The sequence below is a fragment of the Dromiciops gliroides genome, chromosome 2, assembly GCF_019393635.1.
Source record: "Dromiciops gliroides isolate mDroGli1 chromosome 2, mDroGli1.pri, whole genome shotgun sequence".
NCBI lineage: Eukaryota > Metazoa > Chordata > Mammalia > Microbiotheria > Microbiotheriidae > Dromiciops > Dromiciops gliroides.
This window is the reverse complement of record NC_057862.1, coordinates 399,768,699-399,789,146: the sequence shown is the minus strand read 5'-3', so window position 1 is coordinate 399,789,146 and position 20,448 is coordinate 399,768,699. Positions and strand designations below refer to the sequence as shown.

Below are 20,448 nucleotides of genomic sequence, written 5' to 3'. Positions count from 1 at the left end.
TACTCTTTAGGGTTCTTTACAGCTTGGATATTCTATGGTGAAATTTTTACTAATCACTATCATTCAAGATTAAGGGCATAGATTTAGAGCTATAAGGGACATCCGTTACAGGTCATCTGGTCCAGCCCCTCTTTTTAAGATGAGGAAGCTGAGGCCTACTTAGGGAGGTTAAATGACTTTCCAGGGTCACAAAGTGATTAGCAGAGGTAGGATTTAAACTCAAGTCTTCTGAATTCAGAGTCAATATTCCTTGCAACTCAGCAAGTACTTATTAAATATCTAATGTATCTCCAACAATGTAAAAAACAAAAAACAAAAAACAAACAAAGCAAGAAGGACCTAGTCTATTTGAAAAGAGAACACCATTACTGCCACTAATGCATTAGTTAACATTTGTAGAATGCTTTTAAGATTTGCAAAGAATTTTATGTATACTGTCATTGAATGTGAAATAATACACGAAAACAATTAGCATAGTAGGAATGTTATTTACTTGATAGTGTAATAGACACTGTGCTGGCCACTATTAGAAAAAGTCTGTAGATAATATCTCCTCTCTGGAAGTTTATGAGCTGACACACGGATGTGTAATCAATCATCCATTAAGTCAATAAACATTTATTAAATGCCTACTATGGGCTAAGCTAGATGTTGCAGTGGATAGAACAATAGGTTTAGAATCAGGAACACTCATCTTCATGAGTTCAAATCTGGCCTCAGATACTTACTGGTTGTGTGACCCCGGGCAAGTCAATTGACCCAATGTTTGCCTCATTTCCTCAGGTAAAATGAACTGGAGAAGGAAATGGCAAATCACTTCGGTATCTTTGAAAAAACAAAAACAAAAACAAACAAAAAAAACCCAAATGGGGTCACAAAGAATTGAATATCACTGAAATGATTCAATAACAACAGCAACAATTGTAGTTAAACTGACTTGTAAGGAATTAGACTTAAGTGTTGGGGACACAGAGAGAAGCAAAAGTTTCTGCCCTCAAGGAGCTCACAGTCTAAGGGAGGAGACAACAAATGAATACATACAAACAAGGCACATATAGGATTAATAGGAAATAGTCAAAAGAGGGAAACTATAATTAAGGTACTTAGGGGAAGTCAGTGAAGCCAATAGACTCGAGGAGGGAGGCACATAAAGGTATGTGGCTGCTATTCAGCCAACTGGAGGAAAAAATATTACATCCCTAATTGATCAGAGAAAAGTATGCTCTGTGCATCAAAATTACATTTATTAAGCAGCTACTTTGTGACCAGTTGAGAGTGTCAGGAAAAGTCGACATGTGAGAGTCCTATTTAGGATTGATTCTTATGTTTACTTTGCCCATCATAAGATTTATAAGCACCAACAGCACTTCAGTAACTTCCCCACCTCTTCTCACCCCTATGGGCTTTGCACCAATTTGGTTCTATGCTCAGGTTGAGTGCTAAATGGAGGAGCTGTCATTGCTTCCCTGATCAATCCAGGAAGGCTTCATTGAGGAAGTGAGAATTCAAGAGCTTGTTGAATTGAAATGAAGTACTGGGACACAAAGCCACACTTGGCCAGGTAGGAATACAGTCCAACTTGGTGAGGGTCTATGCAAAGTCGGGCATAGACATGTATGGTGTAAAGGAAAGAGCACTGGTTTGGATATTAGAAGTCCTTTTTTAGAAGCCATTCTCTGTAGCTTTCTAGCTGGGTAACCTTGAGCCAGATAATAAACCTTTTTGAGCCTCAATTTCTTTTGTAAAAGGAATGAGATTGCCTAAATCTGTAAGGTTTTTTTTCTCCCAAAGTGAAGGCTCATGATCCTATTATTTAATTCAATCCAAATCAACAAGCATTTACTAAGTGCCTTCTATGTGCAAGGCATTGTGCCACATCTTGGAGATGCAAAGGGAAAAATCAAACAGTCCTTGTCATCAGGGGGCTTGCATACTACTGGTGCTGCTATAGCATCTATGTAAATAATTATGAAGTATACATAAAGTCTTTTCAAGAGGGAAAGTGACAACAATTGGGAAGATCAGGAGCTTCCTATGGGAAGTGTCAGCTGAGCTGTGCTTTGAAGGAAGCTTGAGAAGGAGGATGCAGAGGTGAAGTGGGAGATAATAAAAAAGAAATAAACCTGAAAAAATAGCTAGGAGTTAGACTGTGGAAGGCTTTAAATTCTAGGCTATAGAGTTGACATTCTGTCTTAGAGGCAATAGGGAACCATTAAAGATTTTTGCATGGGAGAAGGATAACAAAATCACATCTGTGTGGTAGGAATAGCAATTTGTGAAGGAAGGGTTGGAGAGGTAGGACGATCAATGGAGGCTAATGCAAATCCCAGAAAAAAGTGATGAGGCCAATGAGAAAACACTAAGGGGCTTAAAGATGGGGGAAGCATAGTTAAAATAACATCTGGAGAAGACTTTGGAAGGAATATTAAGGTTAAACTGAAGGGAATTGACAGGATTGAATGCAGGGAGAAAGTAGGTAGAGTCGTTGAGAGTGGGGAGCAATCTTACCCAAGCCTTGTGGGTTGAATCTCTGGGGGAATTTTTTTCCCAAATGGAAGAGTAGTTGGGTGTAATAAGATTGACTAGGGTTTGGGGCTGGTTAGCTTCATGGTTGTAGCCAACTTTATAATGAGATCATATTCACAAGTTCAATTCTCAGGTGGATCAGTTAGATTCACTATGCACTGTGGCTACTGGCTACCAACCAGCTGTTTTGAGATATTGATGTGATCAAGCAAAATATAAATTGCTAAATGCAAATCTCTCCCTACTATTATTAGCAAAACTCAGAGCCCTTGCCTTACTGATGGGTGGATCAGGAGAAATACGTTTTCGTTTAAAAGGAGAACATTTATGTATTTTCTAGAGACTCCAAGTCTACATAGGAGGTCATAAAAACAGCTTGACAGGGAATTGAGCTCTGGGAATAGGAGAGGAAGTGATATCACTTTTATTGGCCCTTCTTTCTTCTCTAGCCTGTTAACCAGGGGCATTCCCTAAGGCTCTGTATTGAGTTCTCTTCTCTACTCACTTTCAGAGAATTCATCTACTTTTCTGGCTCTGTCCCATAGAGATAACTCCTTCATATAGATTTCCAGTCTTGACCCTATGTCTGAACTTCTGTCCTGAATACCCAACTGCCTACAACATTTATACTTAGATGTCCTGCCTATGCCTAAAATGTACTTTTTCCTAGTAAGAATACCTTTTTCTCTTTCAGAATTCAGATTAAGCAGCACCTTCTACAGGAAGCCTTTCCTGAAAGTCCTCTCCCTGTCTTTGATGTATTTTTGCACATATACATATATATGTGTGTATACATATATATATATACATATATGGACATATATTTATATACACATATATAGGTACATATATTGTATCATATTGTATATACTTATACACATTGTCTCTCCCCATAGAATGTAAGTTTCTTTAGGGCAAGGACTGTTTGATTTTTGTTTTTGTACCCCTAGTATCATCTAACACATCTAAGCCACATGAGGCACTTAAAGAGGCTTGCTGATTGATTGGTTGGTTTTAAGGGTCTACAGTAGGTACTTTAAAATGCTTGTTGATTGATTGATTGGTTGCCTACTCCTTAAATCAAACTCATCATCATCTTTCCCCAAGCCAGCTTTCTTTCCTAACTTTTTATTTCTGTCACAATACAATCATTCTAGGTGTTATACCTTAAGAATCTCAGAAACCTCAGAATCATCTTTGATGCTTTGCCTTTCCTCCCATAGTCAGTTATCCTCCCATGGTCAGTCATCAAGTCCCATTGAGTTTTCCTTTCTAATGGTTCATATATATATATATATATATATATATATATATTCCTTCCTTTCCATTCCACTTGTACCCACTCTACCTCAAGGTCATAAGATCTCATAATACCTGGGTTACAGTAATATTTTCTCAATTGGCCTCCTTGCTTCTGATGTCACTTTCACTAAATTATCCTGCACACCCCCATTAGATAGATGGCTCTTCTTAAAACATACCATGATACTTCCTGCTTAGAAATCTTCAGTAGGGGCAGCTAGGTGGCGCAGTGGATAGAGCACCGGCCCTGGAGTCAGGAGGACCTGAGTTCAAATCCGGCCTCAGACACTTAACACTTACTAGCTGTGTGACCCTGGGCAAGTCACTTAACCCCAATTGCCTCACTAAAAAAGAAAGAAGAAGAAAAAAAGAAATCTTCAGTAACTCCTCATTGTCCTCATTCCTTTGCTTGGCATTTAATTTTCTCCATAGTCTGCATTCGACCTGTTTTTCCAAAACTCTCCTTGGGTATGCAACATTTTATGAAAACAACAAAATTTGTTCACCTTCCCCACTCTTTCTAAATTTATCTCCTACTCATTTTTTCTCTTTTTTATTTTAAATAGTTTGCCTACTGTTTTAAAGTCATATTGATTTCCTATTCATTCTTTTTGTTTTGTTTTGTTTTGGGGGGCAATGAGGGTTAAGTGACTTGCCCAGGGTCACACAGCTAGTAAGTGTCAAGTGTCTGAGGTCAGATTTCAACTCAGGTGCTCCTGAATCCAGGGCCAGTGCTCTATCCACTGTGCCATCTAGTTGCCCCTTTTCCTATTCATTCTTAACCTCCTGCTTCAGTAATATTTGTTGTTTTTAGTGAGATTGGTGTTTTGATTGGCTTCCCGGACAGACTATGCTTTCCTCTCTACCCAACCAGTGCCTTTGTTTAGATCCTTCTTGCCTTCAATCCAAATACTACCCTTCCTACCTCCTTTATGGAGCCTGCTATGACCACTCTAGTATTCAGTGATTTTCCCTTTCCCTGTGTCCTAATGCACTTGTCTCCATGGTGGGCACTTAGCATTCACTATCTTGAACTTTTGTTACTTTTTTGTGTCTGCCGTTCTGCTCTTACACTTAGACCATAAGCTCCTCTGTAGCAGGAATCATCTCTTATTCCTCTATTGTTTCGTCCATAGCACCTGGTACAGTGCCTTGCACATTGTACTAAAGAAGGATGAATGAATTATTCTAAATGGGGTCTAGTGCACTTGGAGGTCCGAATGTGGGGGAGGGGGGGAGGGATTCTTTGTATACCCAGACTTGGCCTGTATCCCTGTAGGCATTAAGGTTAAGTTTCTTTTATGGGTCCAGCCTTGAGCTAGACAAAGAATGACAGATAATTAGAGCCAAAGTAAACTTAATGATTCTCTGTTCCAAAGTCATCATTTTACACAATAAAACTAAATCCTACAGAAGTAGATTGATTTGCCCAAGGGCAAAGAGCTGGCAAATGGAAAAACCAGGGCTTGAACCAGAGGTTTATTTTCATAAATGAAATCAGAGATGTGCTGGTAAATTTTTAATGACCTGATCTCAAAAAAAAAATATGCAGGACACATTTTTAGTTTAATCTCCATGATTATTCATATTTTCTTCACCACCCATTTAAGTCTAGACATCAGCAAAACAATAAATGAAGGCGTGATTCCTAGCATTTACTGATTCCCAAGGTATTCTTTGTTCAACTGAAAATTTAACAATCTGCTTGCTAAAGGTTGTTTGAGCTGGCTCAAACATACCCCTGGCTTCACCCCCCAGCTTCTGACTTCAAATCCATATCTCTTTCCCCCACACTCTGCTTCCATAAATGAGGTGGTCATGGATAAAGAGTCAAACTTAGAATCAGGAGAGTGTGGGTCAAATTCCAGCTCAGACATATGCTGGCTTATTTTTCCCAGAACCTAGCACTATGCTAGCCACATAATATACATGTTTCTAGGTGGCAGAATATGGGCAAAGCACTAAGCCAAGAGTCAGGAAGACCCAAATTCAGATCTAGCCTCAGTCACTTACTAGCTATGAGACCCTAGGAAAATCTCTTAACCTCTGTTTGCCTCAGTTTCCTCAACTATAAAATGGGGATAATAACGGTGCCCAACTCACGGAGTTGTTATAAGGATCAAATGAGATAACATGTAAAGTTCCTTGCACATAGAAGACACTATATAAATGCTTATTCCTTTCCCTGCTCCTTCCCTGTGTTGATTGATTGATTGATTGATTGGCTATGGACCCAGAACAATTAACTTAAACTTTAGGAACCCTAAAGGAACTCTCTAAACCTGTATGTGGCAGGGCAGTAGCTGATCTGTGTTGGTAGAGGGAGGTGTTTTTTTTTTTTCAATAAGAGTTCCCTACACAAACAAAATCACAAGACAGGACCTTCCCCACTGCCTACTCCCAAAATGTTTCTATAAACATGGCTTGAGTATTTCCATTGCCTCTGGAGATTTTTCTGGGCTTCTTCTGAGGATGAAGACCTTTAAAAAGACCTAGGTTTGGATATAGGTCAGCATTATAGACATGATGCCTGTCTAGAGCACTGGTCAGTTCAGCTTCTCTCACACTATGATCAGAGGATATGAATGGGCACATAGGGACTCAGTCCTACACACTTTTATATTCTAGCAATACCTGAACACATTCTATGGCTGCCCCAAGGAGAGCTGCAACCTGTTTGTGCTGAAGGATACCCTGAAGAAGATGCAGAAATTCTTTGGACTTCCAGAGACAGGAGAACTAGACCAGAGCACTATTGAGACCATGAAGAAGCCACGATGTGGGAACCCTGATGTGGCCAACTACAACTTCTTCCCCCGGAGACCCAAGTGGGAGAAGAACCAGATCACATACAGGTACCCAGGGAAGGGGAGAAGATTGGGGGGAGACCCAGAGCAAGAGACAGAGCGATATGAGATCCAAGGTATATAATTTGGGCTGCACAGCAATAAGGCCTCTGGGACATCAAGTTACAGATCAAAAGGAACTGTAGTCATCTTAGGCCTGCCCTGATCTTCTTTCTGGGCCAGGATCCATGGGAATCTTGGTAGATGAAGTGGAAAGGTGGGCAAGTGGGAAGTGTCCGGACATGGGAGATTATAGGAGGTATTGCTCCTTGGTAGTATGGAATGTCTCAGTTTTGCCTTTGTGTTCTCAGCTCTTAGAACAGTGCCTGGTACGTAGTAGGTACTTAATAAATGTTTGTTGATTGATTTTTTTTCTGCTGATGGATTGCAATTACAGGATTTGGAACTGCAAGAGACCTTGCAGATCATCTAATCTGGGAGATCTTAACCTGGAGTCCATAACTTAAAAAAGAATTTTTGACAACTGAATTTCAAATAATTGATTTCCTTTCCAACCCTATTTTATGAATCTAGAAACATTATTCATAGAAAAGTTCCATTAGCCTTATCAGACTGCCAAAGGGGCCCATGACACACACACAAAGTTAAGTACCTCTTTCCTACTCCAGCACCCCCATTTAAAATAAGTTCAACAAACAGATAAGGAATGGAGGTCTAAAGGGTGGGGGGAGAGAGAGTGAAGGGGAATGTATTGACCCTATATAGTAAGTAGCAATGCCAAAATTCTAGCCTAGAGCCTGTAATTCTAAAAACAGGGCTTAAATTCATTTTCAATATTGTTAGCACCTATAGTATAAAGAGTAATATGCTATCCTTGAAGAAGATAACAAGACTTAGATTAGTTATGGTTCATGGTAGAGCTCACAGTCCAGTAGGGTAATGCTACAAATAATGATATGATATAAAATATGACAAATACTTTTGAGATTTGCAAAACAAAATGCTTTGAGGGTCAGAGAGGGAAAATGGCATTACTGTCACAAGTCAGAGAAGGTGGCATGGAATTTTCAGATGGTATCTGCTCCTTATGACTAGAAGATTCCATTCTATACATTTAATTTCAATTCAATTCAATTTAACAAACATGTTTGTGCAAGGCACTGTCCTAGATGGTGAGGTTAAAAAATGAAAAGTAAAGCATTCAGTGGCAAGGAACTTATATTCTCATAAGGATATGTACCTGTTAGCATATACATAGAAAAGTGAATACAAGGTAATTCGAAGAATGAGAGAATACTAACAATGGGGCTAAGGGAATCAGGGAAGGCTTATAAGGATGCTGAGAGATGGATGTGAGGAAAGAGTTCATTACTAGCATAGATTCAATATTAACATTGAAGCATATTTTCTTATTTTATATTTTCTTTTTTCTCTGGTTAATGTGGGAATTGTACAAATACCTGGTGGTAGGGGATGGCATATTGAATTTGGGGAACAGCTGGTATTCTAGTTTGGCTGGATTGTAGGGTGTGTGAAGGTTAGTTAGAGTCATGTGAAATTTGGCCGGGAAGGTAGACTAGAGACATATTAGGAGGGGGACTAAATGTCAGATCAATAGGTTCAAATTGCCTAGAGGCATTAGGAACCAACCACTGAAGTCTTTTTTGTTTTGTTTTTAAGAAAGGGAGTTACATAGTCATATGCTTGTGCTTTAGGAATACTATTTGGGAAGCTGTGTAGAGGAATGATTAGAAGGAGAGAGACAGGAAAGGCAGGAGGCAGGAGGACCAGTTAAGAAGCTAATCCAAGTGTGACAAGTAATGCTGGGGGCCACGGGAATGGAAAGAAGGGGAGGAATGGGAGAGATGCTGCGGAGGTTGTGGAGGAGATCTTTAGAGGTCATTTCTATCTCTGACAGGCAACGTGGAGTAGTGGATATTAGTTTACCTCAGAAACAGGAAGACCTAGATTGAAACTGTACTCTGATTCATGCTGGCTCTGTGACCCTGGACAAGGCTCAGTGCTCCAGATAAATCTCTAAAAATGAAGGGGACAGAACATGTGCTGCTTGGCATTGAGAGAGAATTTCCTTATCCATAGTTTCCTACATCAATGAAATAACAGGGTTAATGTTCCCACAATCCTCTTTACTATTACTTGGGGGTGGGATTATATCATCCCAGGTCTTCAGTGAGGGGTGAAAGGGTATGAACTAGATACATGATTTCATTGGAATAGAGAACTCCCAAGGGAGGAAAGTCCCTCTATTAATACTGACTAGGACCTTCTTGACAACTTACAGAGAGATGCCTACAGCATTGAGAGGTTAAGTGACTTGTTCAAGTTGACACAGTACACTGTCAGAGACAGGACTTGAACCAGTGTCATCTTGGCTTTGAGATTAACTTTTTATCTACTACATTATGCTGACACCCATGGAAACTGGGCTGGAAAAAGATTGGCTTGGAATTCCAGTGCATTGTGGGAGAGGTGTTCCTGCTGTGATGCTTTCCCTAACCCCCATTCTCTTTGCCTACCTCAGGATCATTGGTTACACACCTGATCTGGACCCTGAGACTGTGGATGATGCTTTTGCTCGAGCCTTTAAGGTCTGGAGTGATGTGACACCCCTTAGGTTTTCACGTATCCATGATGGGGAAGCTGACATCATGATCAACTTTGGTCGTTGGGGTAGGTGCTACAGATACTGGCATTATCCAGGAACACTATAGAGATGGAAGGAATGTTAGTGATCATATAGGTCTAACTCCCTCATTTTACATATGAGGAAACTGAGGTGAGGCACAGTTTAGTAACCCTCAAGGTTATACACACACAATAAGTATGTAAGACACAACCTTTTAAATTTATTTTATTTTATTTTATGTTTCACTCTGAATTCTCTTCCTTCCATCTTCTCTACCCATTGAGAAGAATAAAAAAAATGAAAATTCTGTACAGATATGTATAGCCAAGCAAAACAAATTTCCACATTAGCCAGAGAGAAAAGAAAATATAAGATAAGAAAATATGCTTCAATCTGCACTCAGTCCATCAGCTCTTTATCTGGTGGTGGATAGTGTATTTCATCATGAATGCTTTGGAATTTTGGTTAATCATTGTATTGATCAAAGTTCCTAATTCTTCCCAAGTTGATTATCTTTACAATACTATTGTCATTGCATAAATTGTTTTCCTGGTTCCATTCACTTCACTTTTGACAAGTTCATATGAGTCTTCCCAGGTATTTTTTTCAAAGTTCGTTATCTTTTTTTTTTAAGTTTATGAAGCCTTTTGTAACTTTTCTGTTGAAATGAAGCAGACAATTGAAACTCTACATAAGCTACAGTTTTATTTTCTTAGTTGTTCTAACAGATGATATTGATATGCATTCAGGCAAAGACAAGTTTGATTTTTTTTTAATTTGCCTATCCTGAGGAATTATCTGCTTTAATTTGCCAGTATACAAGCTAGAATCCAAGTATGGTTTTTTATACTTGCATATGTTTATGACAAATTCTCATGTTATTTATTGTTTATCATATTCTTCACACCCCTCATACCTTCTACCTCTAATTTTATGTTCACTTTAACTTCTTCTTTTTTTTTTTTTAGTGAGGCAATTGGGGTTAAGTGACTTGCCCAGGGTCACATAGCTAGTAAGTGTTAAGTGTCTGAGGCCGGATTTGAACTCAGGTCCTCCTGACTCCAGGGCCGGTGCTCTATCCACTGCACCACCTAGCCGCCCCTAACTTCCTTTTTAAAGTAATATTTTATTTTTCCCCAATTACATGTAAAAATAATTTTAACATTTAAAAAAAAAATTGAGTTCCAAATTCTATTCCTTCCTTCCTTCCAGTTCATTATCTTTTTAATGTCATTATCATTGTATAAATTGGTTTCTTGGTTCTAATTACTTCACTTTTCATCAGTTCATACAAGTATTCCCAGGTTTTTCTGAAACCATCCCCTTCATAATTTCTTATAGCACAATAATAATCCACAAACTTCATATACTATAACTTGTTCAGCCATTCCTCAATTTATAACCATGAAAACAGCTCTTATAAATAATTTTTACATATGACTAAGACCGTATTTGACCTTATATTTTCATGACTCCTAATCTAAGACCCCATCCACAAAACAATGCTGCTGAATGATCAATATCAGCAGTTCTTTCCTGAGTACCTCCTCTGTCCAGACTTGTTCAAGGCTTGGGTTAGAATACAGGGGATGGTGGATAAATGCTTGAATGCCCAGGCAGCTATGACATGGGCCAAGGACTTGGAATTGTCAATGACCTCATATGATTTCTTGGAACACATCAAAACCCTAAGTAAATCTGGGTTGTCCTGAATATCCTGAGTTTTCCTTTGAGTGGTGGGCAAGGTACTCCTGGGAGCAAAGGAACTGATGGGTACATGTGTGTTGCAGAGCATGGGGATGGGTACCCCTTTGATGGGAAAGATGGACTCCTGGCTCATGCCTTCGCTCCTGGCACTGGTGTAGGAGGAGATTCCCATTTTGATGATGATGAGCTATGGACCCTGGGAGAAGGGCAAGGTAGGAACCTGACTGACTCTTCTCATTTTCCCAGAGCTGCTTTTCCCCTACATTCCTTTACTACTATATCCTTAATATTTCCTTTTACTCATAGATTTCAGGTGTACAGGAAATACCTCTCCTCCTCATCACCCTGTAATACCCACTGTGTAGCTTTCTCCCCACATGCCCCCATCTCTATCATCTGAAAACACTGTGTTTTTCCACTTGGCAGCACATAGTTGGAACACATGCTATATCCCACAGGCATCTCTCAGCAGTAGTAATAGTAGCCAATACTGATTTAGGGGTCACACTTTTCCAATTACCTGACATACAAACATTATTTCACTTTAGCCTCAAACAACCTTCTGAGATAGGCAGAGCAGGTATTATTAATCCTTCTATGTCAGATGAGGAAACTGAGTCATATAAGAAAAGGACTAAAGCCATTCAACTAGCAAACAACAGGACTGGGATTCCAATCCAGGCCTTCTGACTCTAAATCCAATGGGCTTTCTAGAGCTATAGTGACTGCATGTTGTTCCTTGACAGGGCTGAGTTCCTGTCACTAACTCAAAAGCATCCTCTATTTAGAGAAAAAAAAAACCTGGTGATTTTTTTTCATGACTAATAAATTAGAGATCCAGATAGAAGTACACAGAAGACACTACTTACCACTTTAAGGATTACTAAGTATTTTCCTCATAACAATGTGGATTATTACAGGTGAGGGAACACTGGTTCAGAAAAATTAAGTGACTTGCCCAAAGTCATACAGTTAATAGGTTTTCATATTAGGGCAGGTTTCCTGATTCATTATTCCTTCCACCCTGCCCTACTGCCTTAGATATATTACATATTTTCTTGCTTTCCAAACTTTCCCCTATTCCAATTTTACCCCTTCTCCACAAACCCATGGCCCTTGATTTTGAATAAGGTAGTGACTGCCTCCCTTTTGCCTACAGTGGTCCGAGTAAAATATGGGAATGCTGATGGTGAGTATTGTAAGTTTCCCTTCCTGTTCAACGACAAGGAATACACCAGTTGCACTGATGCTGGCCGGAGTGATGGCTTCCTCTGGTGTGCGACTTCCTACAACTTTGACAGCGATGGGAAGTATGGTTTCTGTCCCCATGAAGGTGAGTTCCCCTCTTCACCAAAGTTTTCTTAGACCCTCCATGCTACTATTCCCCCCTGACAATGGCAAAAACTGTCTAGGGCCCCCTGTCAATTTTAGACTTTCATTGCATCTGGTTTCCAAGTGTAGTGTAGGGATGGGAAACATGATGCCTTCCTAAGAACTGTTTGTTTATTCAGTCTGGGAGTGGAATCCAGGAAATTGCTTAGAAGGTTTAGGATGGGTCAGAGGCCCAGATTATGGTGCAGAAAGAAGAGCTTGTAGACTGAGGTTAGGTTGACTACCTGGTCAAGGGGACAAAGAGAATGCTAGCAATAGGTCCTCCTTGATTTGACCTCATGTTAGAATTAATTTATGTCTATGTATTGTGTATGGGGGAGGGGCTGTGCAGCTAGGTGGTACCTCAGACAGAGTGCTGGGCCTGCATTCAATGTGGCCTCAGACACTTACTCGATGGGTGACCCTGGGCAAGTCACTTAACCTTGTTTGTCTATGTTTACCCATCTGTAAAATGAGCTGGAGAAGAAAATGGCAAACCACTCCAGTGTCTTTGCCAAGAAAACACCAAATGGGGTCACAAAGAGTCAGACAAGACTGGAACGATTAACAACAACAAATATGGGGTACTAGTCTGAAAGGGCTGGGATATCTAAGGTTTGTATTTTCTTCCATGTCTAGCACAATGTTCTGCATATAAAATGCCCTTAATAAATGTTTGTTGTATTTGTTGTTGTTGTATCTGTTATCTCTCTCTATGTCTCTCTATGTCCTGATGGTTCTATGTGCAGCTGGATCACTACCTGTCCCTGGAGATAAGGAATGGCTCTGTGTGTGTGTGTGTGTGTGTGTGTGTGTGTGTGTGTGGTGTGTTTGTACACACATATAAAATTTTCTGGACTTTTTGAAATTATAGGAAAATTATTTTTCTTTACACGTTAGGATACATTTACATTTTAGTTCTCCTCATTAATCTAAAGTCTCTTTGTTTAGCATGAAAACAAAAAGAAATCTATGATATATAACTTGGCTCGTTCATAAATTCACACTTTAGAAATGTGAAGGCCTAGGCCTGACATATATTTAGACATGAGAAGGCCTAAGTAAGATAAAGTAGAACAATTAAGTGATGAGGGATATATTTTCTCTTTCTTTAATCCCCTTTCCTGATTTTCAAGGTTAAGAATGATGGTAATGATCAAGATTTTTCAGGGTTGTTTTTACTGGTAATTCACCATCTCTAGCCTGCATCTCTAAGCATATGCAGTAGCTATCTGTTTCTTTTTCTTTGTGTGTCTAAAGATAGAGAAATGTTTTCATCACAATGGAAGATTGAATATCAACTAGTCTTGGCATCAAGGAAACAAATTAGCAAATTAATCCATTAATCCATTTTTCTGTTTATGCTTCTGTTTACCAAATTACTCATTGTTTTACATGAGCATGCCTGACTCCAGCTCATAAGATCCATTAGTAAATTAAAGTTATTGGTTTTATCAAAGAATCATTTCATTGATATGTTTGAATTTTCTGTATCATGTACTTCAACTATCACTTTCATATGCTGACACTTCTAATCAAATGAGAAGACCTTATTAAATGAATCATTAACCTTGAGGATAGAAGCAAGAATAGAAGGCATCTATTTGGTGATTGTTTTTTCCCCTGCTTTTTGGTTTTGAAACAGAGTGTACATATTTGGGATAGAAGTTTCTATTACTCAGTTCCTCCTGACTGCTGATTCAGTGTCTCCTTCAACCTCTGTTTGTAGAGGAACATGGGGTTGAGAGATCGGTGAGGAGCCAAGGGGCTTCCTGGGTGGGCAAAGGAGAAAATGGGGGTGGGGTGGGGCTGGTGTTGGATGGGGAGGCTAGGACCAGTCAAATTCAAGCTTAACTCTTTGACTCTTCCCAAAATGAAGACCCTAGAGTCTCTGGCCCATCTCCCAGTCCCTGCCCCCTTTATTCCTAACGTGCTTAGGGAGCAGGACAAGAGTCTCATGGAATACTGCCAGGCATGTAAAATCTAGAGTCCTTGAGTCCTAGACCAGGGGGTGGGGGTGGCATTAACACCATTCCAGTTATAGTAGAGTTAATGTTGGTGGGGGTGGGGAGTGAGATCACCTCTGGCCCTGCTCAGCACAGATGGTCCTCATTAGTCTGTGTGGTTTTGCTTGTTGGCAATTCCAGAGATACAACATTTTGCAGATTGGGGGTGGGTGAGGGGACTAAAAGAAAGACCAGGGAAAGAAAACCCATAGCTTGAGCTCTGTCTTCTGGCCTACACTATTGGGTAATAGTTTCTTTCTTGAGTCAGAGTGGGAGTCTTAAGTATTTGTAAAGACCTCCTCCTCCATGTCCTTTCTTCTACTGCCTCTCTCCCTCCTATTTCTGTCTTAGGTAGGGAGTGGAATGGGCCCTACTAGGGGAGGAGCTGGGAAAGGGGATAGACAGGCAGGATCATAGTGTGTTTTGACTTCTATCTCTTGCTACAAAATTGTGTGTGTGTGTGTGTGTGTGTGTGTGTGTGTGTGTGTGTGTACACATGCTTGTTTGTCTCATCTATCTCTGACTCTCCCTGGCCCTGGTTACCACCGAGAACTCTGTGTATCAGGGAGAAGAGGAGCATATACATTCACCTATGAATATGCATGTGTTTATAAGTATGTGCATGAGGGACCATATGTTTATATGTGTATATGGGCATGAACTAACCCAGTTTCTCTCTCTTTCTCTTCCCCCTCTTCTCCTTCTCTCTCTTTCTCCTTCTCTCTTTCTCTCTCCCTCTTTCTCTTTCTGTCTCTAGCCCTGTTTACCATGGGTGGGAATGCTGAGGGGCAGCCTTGCAAATTCCCATTCAAGTTCCAGGGTACCTCTTATGACAGCTGTACTACTGAGGGCCGAACAGATGGCTACCGTTGGTGTGGCACTACCGAGGACTATGATCGTGACAAGAAATATGGTTTCTGTCCTGAGACTGGTGAGAGTCATTACCTTGTGATTTGTCCTTCCATAGGGCCATAATGGAGAGTTTGGGGTAGTATCTCCTTCCACCTCCCTACCCCCAGCTAGGTTTTGTCTATTTTTTTCTCCTTGTCTCTTTAGCCTTTCTCTGTCTACTTCTCTCTATTTCTGTTTTTTTGCTTCCTGTTCCCCCAGTAGAATATTCCCTTATTCATTTATTTAATTTCTCCATCCATACATCCATTCAATAAATATTGAGCACCTCTCCTGCCTAGCTCAGTGGAAGACATTATGGGAGATCCAAAGATCTCAGTGAGCTTGATGGTTTCCTCAGTTCTGCCATACCCAAATTTCCTTTATTTCCAGCACAACCACCCACCACCTTTATGGAAAATTCTTGACTTGTTTGGGCAAAGGGGAGTGGGGAGGCTGCTATTAGACACACTGGCCATCTGAGATTCTTTCCTTCCCTGTTCCCTTTCCTTGTTGTCCCACACATTTCCCTTTTACCTGTACTCTTCTCTTCTCACAGCCATGTCAACTGTTGGGGGGAACTCTGAGGGTGCCCCATGTGTCTTTCCCTTCACTTTCTTGGGCAACAAGCATGAATCCTGTACGAGTGCTGGCCGCAGTGATGGCAAAATGTGGTGTGCCACAACAACCAACTATGATGATGATCGAAAGTGGGGTTTTTGCCCTGACCAAGGTATTAGGGATGTGTGGGAGGAGTGGGGGTACATCTACTCTGATGAGCCAAGATATCATCTGTCCCACCACAGGCAGATACAACTTCTATATGGTTTTTCCTTTCTCATCCCCACTTTAAGCAGAGACATAGCAGCCTCTCCTGGATCAAAGACTACCTTGGGAAAGAAAAAGAATTTCCTTGCCAATTTAGCCCCTTGCTCCAGCATCAAAACCAGACTTTTGGGGAAGGTTATAAAATTCCCTGATCATAATCCTAATTATCATAGAATGATTAGGATTTAGAGCTAGGAGAACCATAGGATGGCTCCCCTCCTCCAACAGAGGAAGAAACTGAAGCCCAGAAGGGTTAAGTAATTTGCATAAGGTCACAAAGGTAATAAGCAACAGATCTGGCATTTTTACCAAATATTCTGACCCTAAACCCTTTTCCAGTGTACCATGTTGTTTCCATCATTTGAATATGTACTATTTACAGGATATTGTCCTAGGCACCAGAGACACAGAGATGAATAAATATAGTCCCTGCCCTCAAAGAGCTCGCAATCTAGTTGAAGAGAAGTAATAAGCACAGCACTGTAGAAGGCTCAGAGTTGGAAAAGGCCTCATAGGTTACATAGTTCAATCTAACCCACACCTGGACAAGAATTCTCTCAATAACATCCCCAACAAGCAGTCATCTAGCCTTTTCTCAAAAACAACTAATGAGAAGAAATCTATTACATCTCGAGTCTGTCAATTTCACTTTTAGAAATTTGGAAAGCTATAATTTTTAAGAGTTTTTCTCATATCAAACTAAATTCCAGGCATGTAGTAGATAAGATAAAAAATAAGGTTATGTTTGTCCAGTGACTTATAAGAGACACAGACAGTGAATGGGACGGACAGAGAAACTGATTTTTTTCTTCAGCACTTACATGTCTACATCCCCTTTCTACTTCATTCTTGCCTTTCAGGGTATAGCCTGTTCCTTGTGGCAGCCCATGAGTTTGGTCATGCTATGGGGCTGGAGCACTCAGAAGACCCTGGGGCATTGATGGCACCAATCTACACATACACCAAGAATTTCCGCCTATCCAATGATGACATCAAGGGCATTCGGGAGCTGTATGGTAAAATCCCAGCCCCAGCATGGGACATGGGGACTAGATCTTCCACTTGTACTACCAAAGTGAAAATGTGAAAAAAATACCATATAGCCATAACAAAACAGATCAGTAAGAACAGCTTCCATTTATCTGATAAAATACTGGCCAACAAGCCTGACTAATACTGGTCAGATGGCAAACATTCTGTCTGCCATCTACAGAAGTCAATTAAAGCTGCTGGGTTGTGAACAAAGAGACCTAAGACTGGAGGGAAAATTAGGCTGTGCAAAGATGGGACAAATGGTGGGGAATTGTTGGAGACCTCTAGCTTGGGAGTTAAGGGGCTTATGAGATGAGGCTTCAAAGCTGGATGGAGCTTGCTTGTGGGTGGAGCAACAGTGTAGATAGGAGCCATTCTGTTTGAATGTGACGTGTTTGGGAAAGAGGCAGTGGGTCACCCCTGAATTCTGGGAGAAGATCCCAAGGTCCCATGTGCTTCTCCCAGGGTCCTCCACTGACACCGACACTGGGACTGACACTGGCCCTACCCCCACTCCGGGGCCTGTCACTCCTGAGATCTGCAAACCGGACACACACATTGTGTTTGATGGCATCTCACAGATTAGAGGAGAAACATTCTTCTTTAAGGACAGGTGAGTGATGGATCCTACCTGTGTTCTCTACTCCTGTTCCCTGTCTTGAGTCCATTGCCGCCCTTGAGCCTACCTTATACCTATACCTTCCTACTGGCACCAGGACCCAAGGATGCTCCTCTTTGCAACTCCAGTCCCAGGCTAAACTCTCCTGATCATGGAAAGTAAGTGACCACAGGAGCAAGAGAGAGATAAGTGCCCTCACTCAGGCCTGCAGTATGAGGTCATAACCATCTAGACCTTTTGGTGGGTGAAAGCAGATTTGGGGAATTACATTCTGATATCTAGAATGTTATACTGCACCTGGAACTGTGCAGTGAGACCAGAATATATTTATTAAAATAGCTGTAAATGTTGGCTTTGCAACCAACAGCTTGCACAGAGATCAATGAAGTGAGGAGGCCCTTCTCTAACAGAAATGTTAATTTATAGTTAATGAATATTTATAGATTGAATGAAACTTTGGGATTGAGTCCACTGTCATGACTACATAGGAGGGAAACTGAGGGCCTGAGTGACTTCCCTAAGGTCACACAAATTAGTTGAGTTGGGACTCATCAAGAGATTATTACACTTGAGATCCTTTCTTGGTCTTTTGATGGGGACCTTAATATCACCTATAATGTAAGAGTAAGTGAGAGAATGGCTCTTCCCACAAGGGGCTCCAGTTCTAGGATTAAGTGGACCTCAGACAAGTTAGAGCCTTTTTCTAGTTCTTGCAGTCTACAGAGCAGGGAAGGTTCCTGGGGATTCTGTCTCCAGTTATCTGCAGCACACTCTAGTCATGGCAACCAGTGGATCATTCAGGAGTTTCTAGGTTAGAAATACCTTTCAGCTAACAGCCAGAAAGGACCTCTCAGAGATAATGCCAGAGGACTTGATCAACTCTAATGGAAGCTACCCAGTCTGGCAGCTCAGAGGTGCTCCCCTGCTGACTCTCATTATCCTAGAATTTAAACTGACTCTGAGGTGGAGAATATGGATAACAACATAGAAGAAGCTCTTTGTGGTCCCTAGAATTGGGAAGAGAGGACTCAGAGAACCCTCCTATCCATGGCTGGCCTTGACTGAATTGAGATGATCATAATTATCTTATTAAACAAGTAGCTACTTGGATCAGTCAACAAAAACTTGGCAGGCTCCTACTTGTGTGCAGGTCACTGGTGGAATCCAGAGATATAAAGATGTAGGAGATATAGTTTTGGCTTTTAGGAATGTGATAAACTATCATCAAAAATGTGATAAATACATGTGAATGAATAGTAAAAAGGATGACCAAGAGTATGTGCTAAGTATCCATTAGGGAACCTGGGGGTATGATAATATTTCCTGTAAAAGTCACTGTGGACTGGTATGAATCCAAACAGCCTTTATGGAGGAGGAGAAAGTGATAATAAGGCTACCCCGTGCAGCACACCTCAAGTAATGGAATCTGGGCAAGCCTAACTTCTCTCATTTCCTCCCTCTCTCATTCCAGTTCATTCTCTTCTTCCTTCCTTCTCCCATGTAGCTGATAGCTGTTATGGCCTGTGACTTCCTTTGGGGGGTCTGACTGAGACAGGCCAGGAATGAGGAAAGAGATATTTTGGGGGACTTTGTGAGGGGGAGTGGGAAGTGGTCATGAGGGTGAATCTCCCCAGACTTTTTTGTCTGTCCACTCAGGTTCATGTGGCGGACGGCAAACTCAAGGGAGAAGCCCACTGGGCCCTTGCTTGTGGCCACATTCTGGCCAGAAGTTCCTGAGAAGATAGATGCAGTGTATGAGGCCCCACAGGAGGAAAAGGCTGTGTTCTTCTCAGGTACTGATGAATGGAGGGAGAGAGGAAAGGGGGTCTGTGTTGTTCACCTCAATGGTCTTGGGTAAGTCACTTACCTGCTCTGTGCCTCAGTTTCCTCATCTGTAAAATGAGGGGTATTGAACCCAAAGGATTATGAGGTCCCTAGCTCTAAATTTATAATTCTATCTTCATAATATTGGGTGAAGGCTTTGTTCATCATATCTACCTGACCTAAGGCTTATACATACAAACTCAAGCAAGCCCCTCTCCCCAACCCCTCGGGTCCTTCTCTTTCAAACCACCTTCCCATTGTACCTAATGCTCCTTTCTCTGAAACAAAACAAAACAAAACAAAACAAAGCACCTGCCCTCCTCCTCTCCTGCCCATTTCATCCTCTGCCCTTCCTTCCTAATATCTCCAAACCCTTTCCCTTTATCCTCTGTTCCTGGGTCAACTGTGGGTCCATTGTCTGCCCCAATCCTTTTGCATAAAACTCTGTGTCCTGAGGAATTGTTCCTATGATTGAACTTGGGGCTTGGAAAGAGATCTTCCCATAATACATAGTTCCTGTCCTCAGCAGGCCCCATCACAGAGAAGGCCCACCACAGACAGATGGGGGGTGAGAGGGATTGATTGATGGGAGGTATTCTATATGCTTAGATCACTAACCTGACCTTTGTCACCATTTCAGGGGATGAATACTGGGTCTACTCAGCCAGCACCCTGGAGCGGGGCTATCCTAAGAAGCTAACTAGCCTCGGGCTGCCTCCAGATGTTCAGCATGTGGATGCTGCCTTCAGCTGGAGCAAAAACAAGAAGACTTATATCTTTTCTGGAGACAAGTTCTGGAGGTAGGTTTTGCTGGCTCTTCTTGGCAATTCAAGAATTTTCTAAATACTTTCACGTTGATTTTCTATACAAAGTCTCCAGGAACTGCTTCTC

General features: G+C 41.1%; 1 protein-coding gene across 1 annotated transcript in view; it reads left to right on the top strand.

Annotated features, from left to right (window-relative positions):
• The window catches only part of MMP2 (matrix metallopeptidase 2), a 35,352-nt gene that overhangs the window by 2,101 nt on the left and 12,803 nt on the right, over window positions 1-20,448 (top strand). The window contains exons 2-11 of the mRNA XM_043989939.1: window positions 6,457-6,683; window positions 9,178-9,326; window positions 11,073-11,201; window positions 12,149-12,322; window positions 15,124-15,297; window positions 15,814-15,987; window positions 16,943-17,098; window positions 17,580-17,727; window positions 19,390-19,526; window positions 20,198-20,357. Of these exons, the coding sequence (XP_043845874.1) occupies window positions 6,457-6,683; window positions 9,178-9,326; window positions 11,073-11,201; window positions 12,149-12,322; window positions 15,124-15,297; window positions 15,814-15,987; window positions 16,943-17,098; window positions 17,580-17,727; window positions 19,390-19,526; window positions 20,198-20,357 (1,628 nt within the window). The remainder of the gene's footprint in view (window positions 1-6,456; window positions 6,684-9,177; window positions 9,327-11,072; window positions 11,202-12,148; window positions 12,323-15,123; window positions 15,298-15,813; window positions 15,988-16,942; window positions 17,099-17,579; window positions 17,728-19,389; window positions 19,527-20,197; window positions 20,358-20,448) is intronic.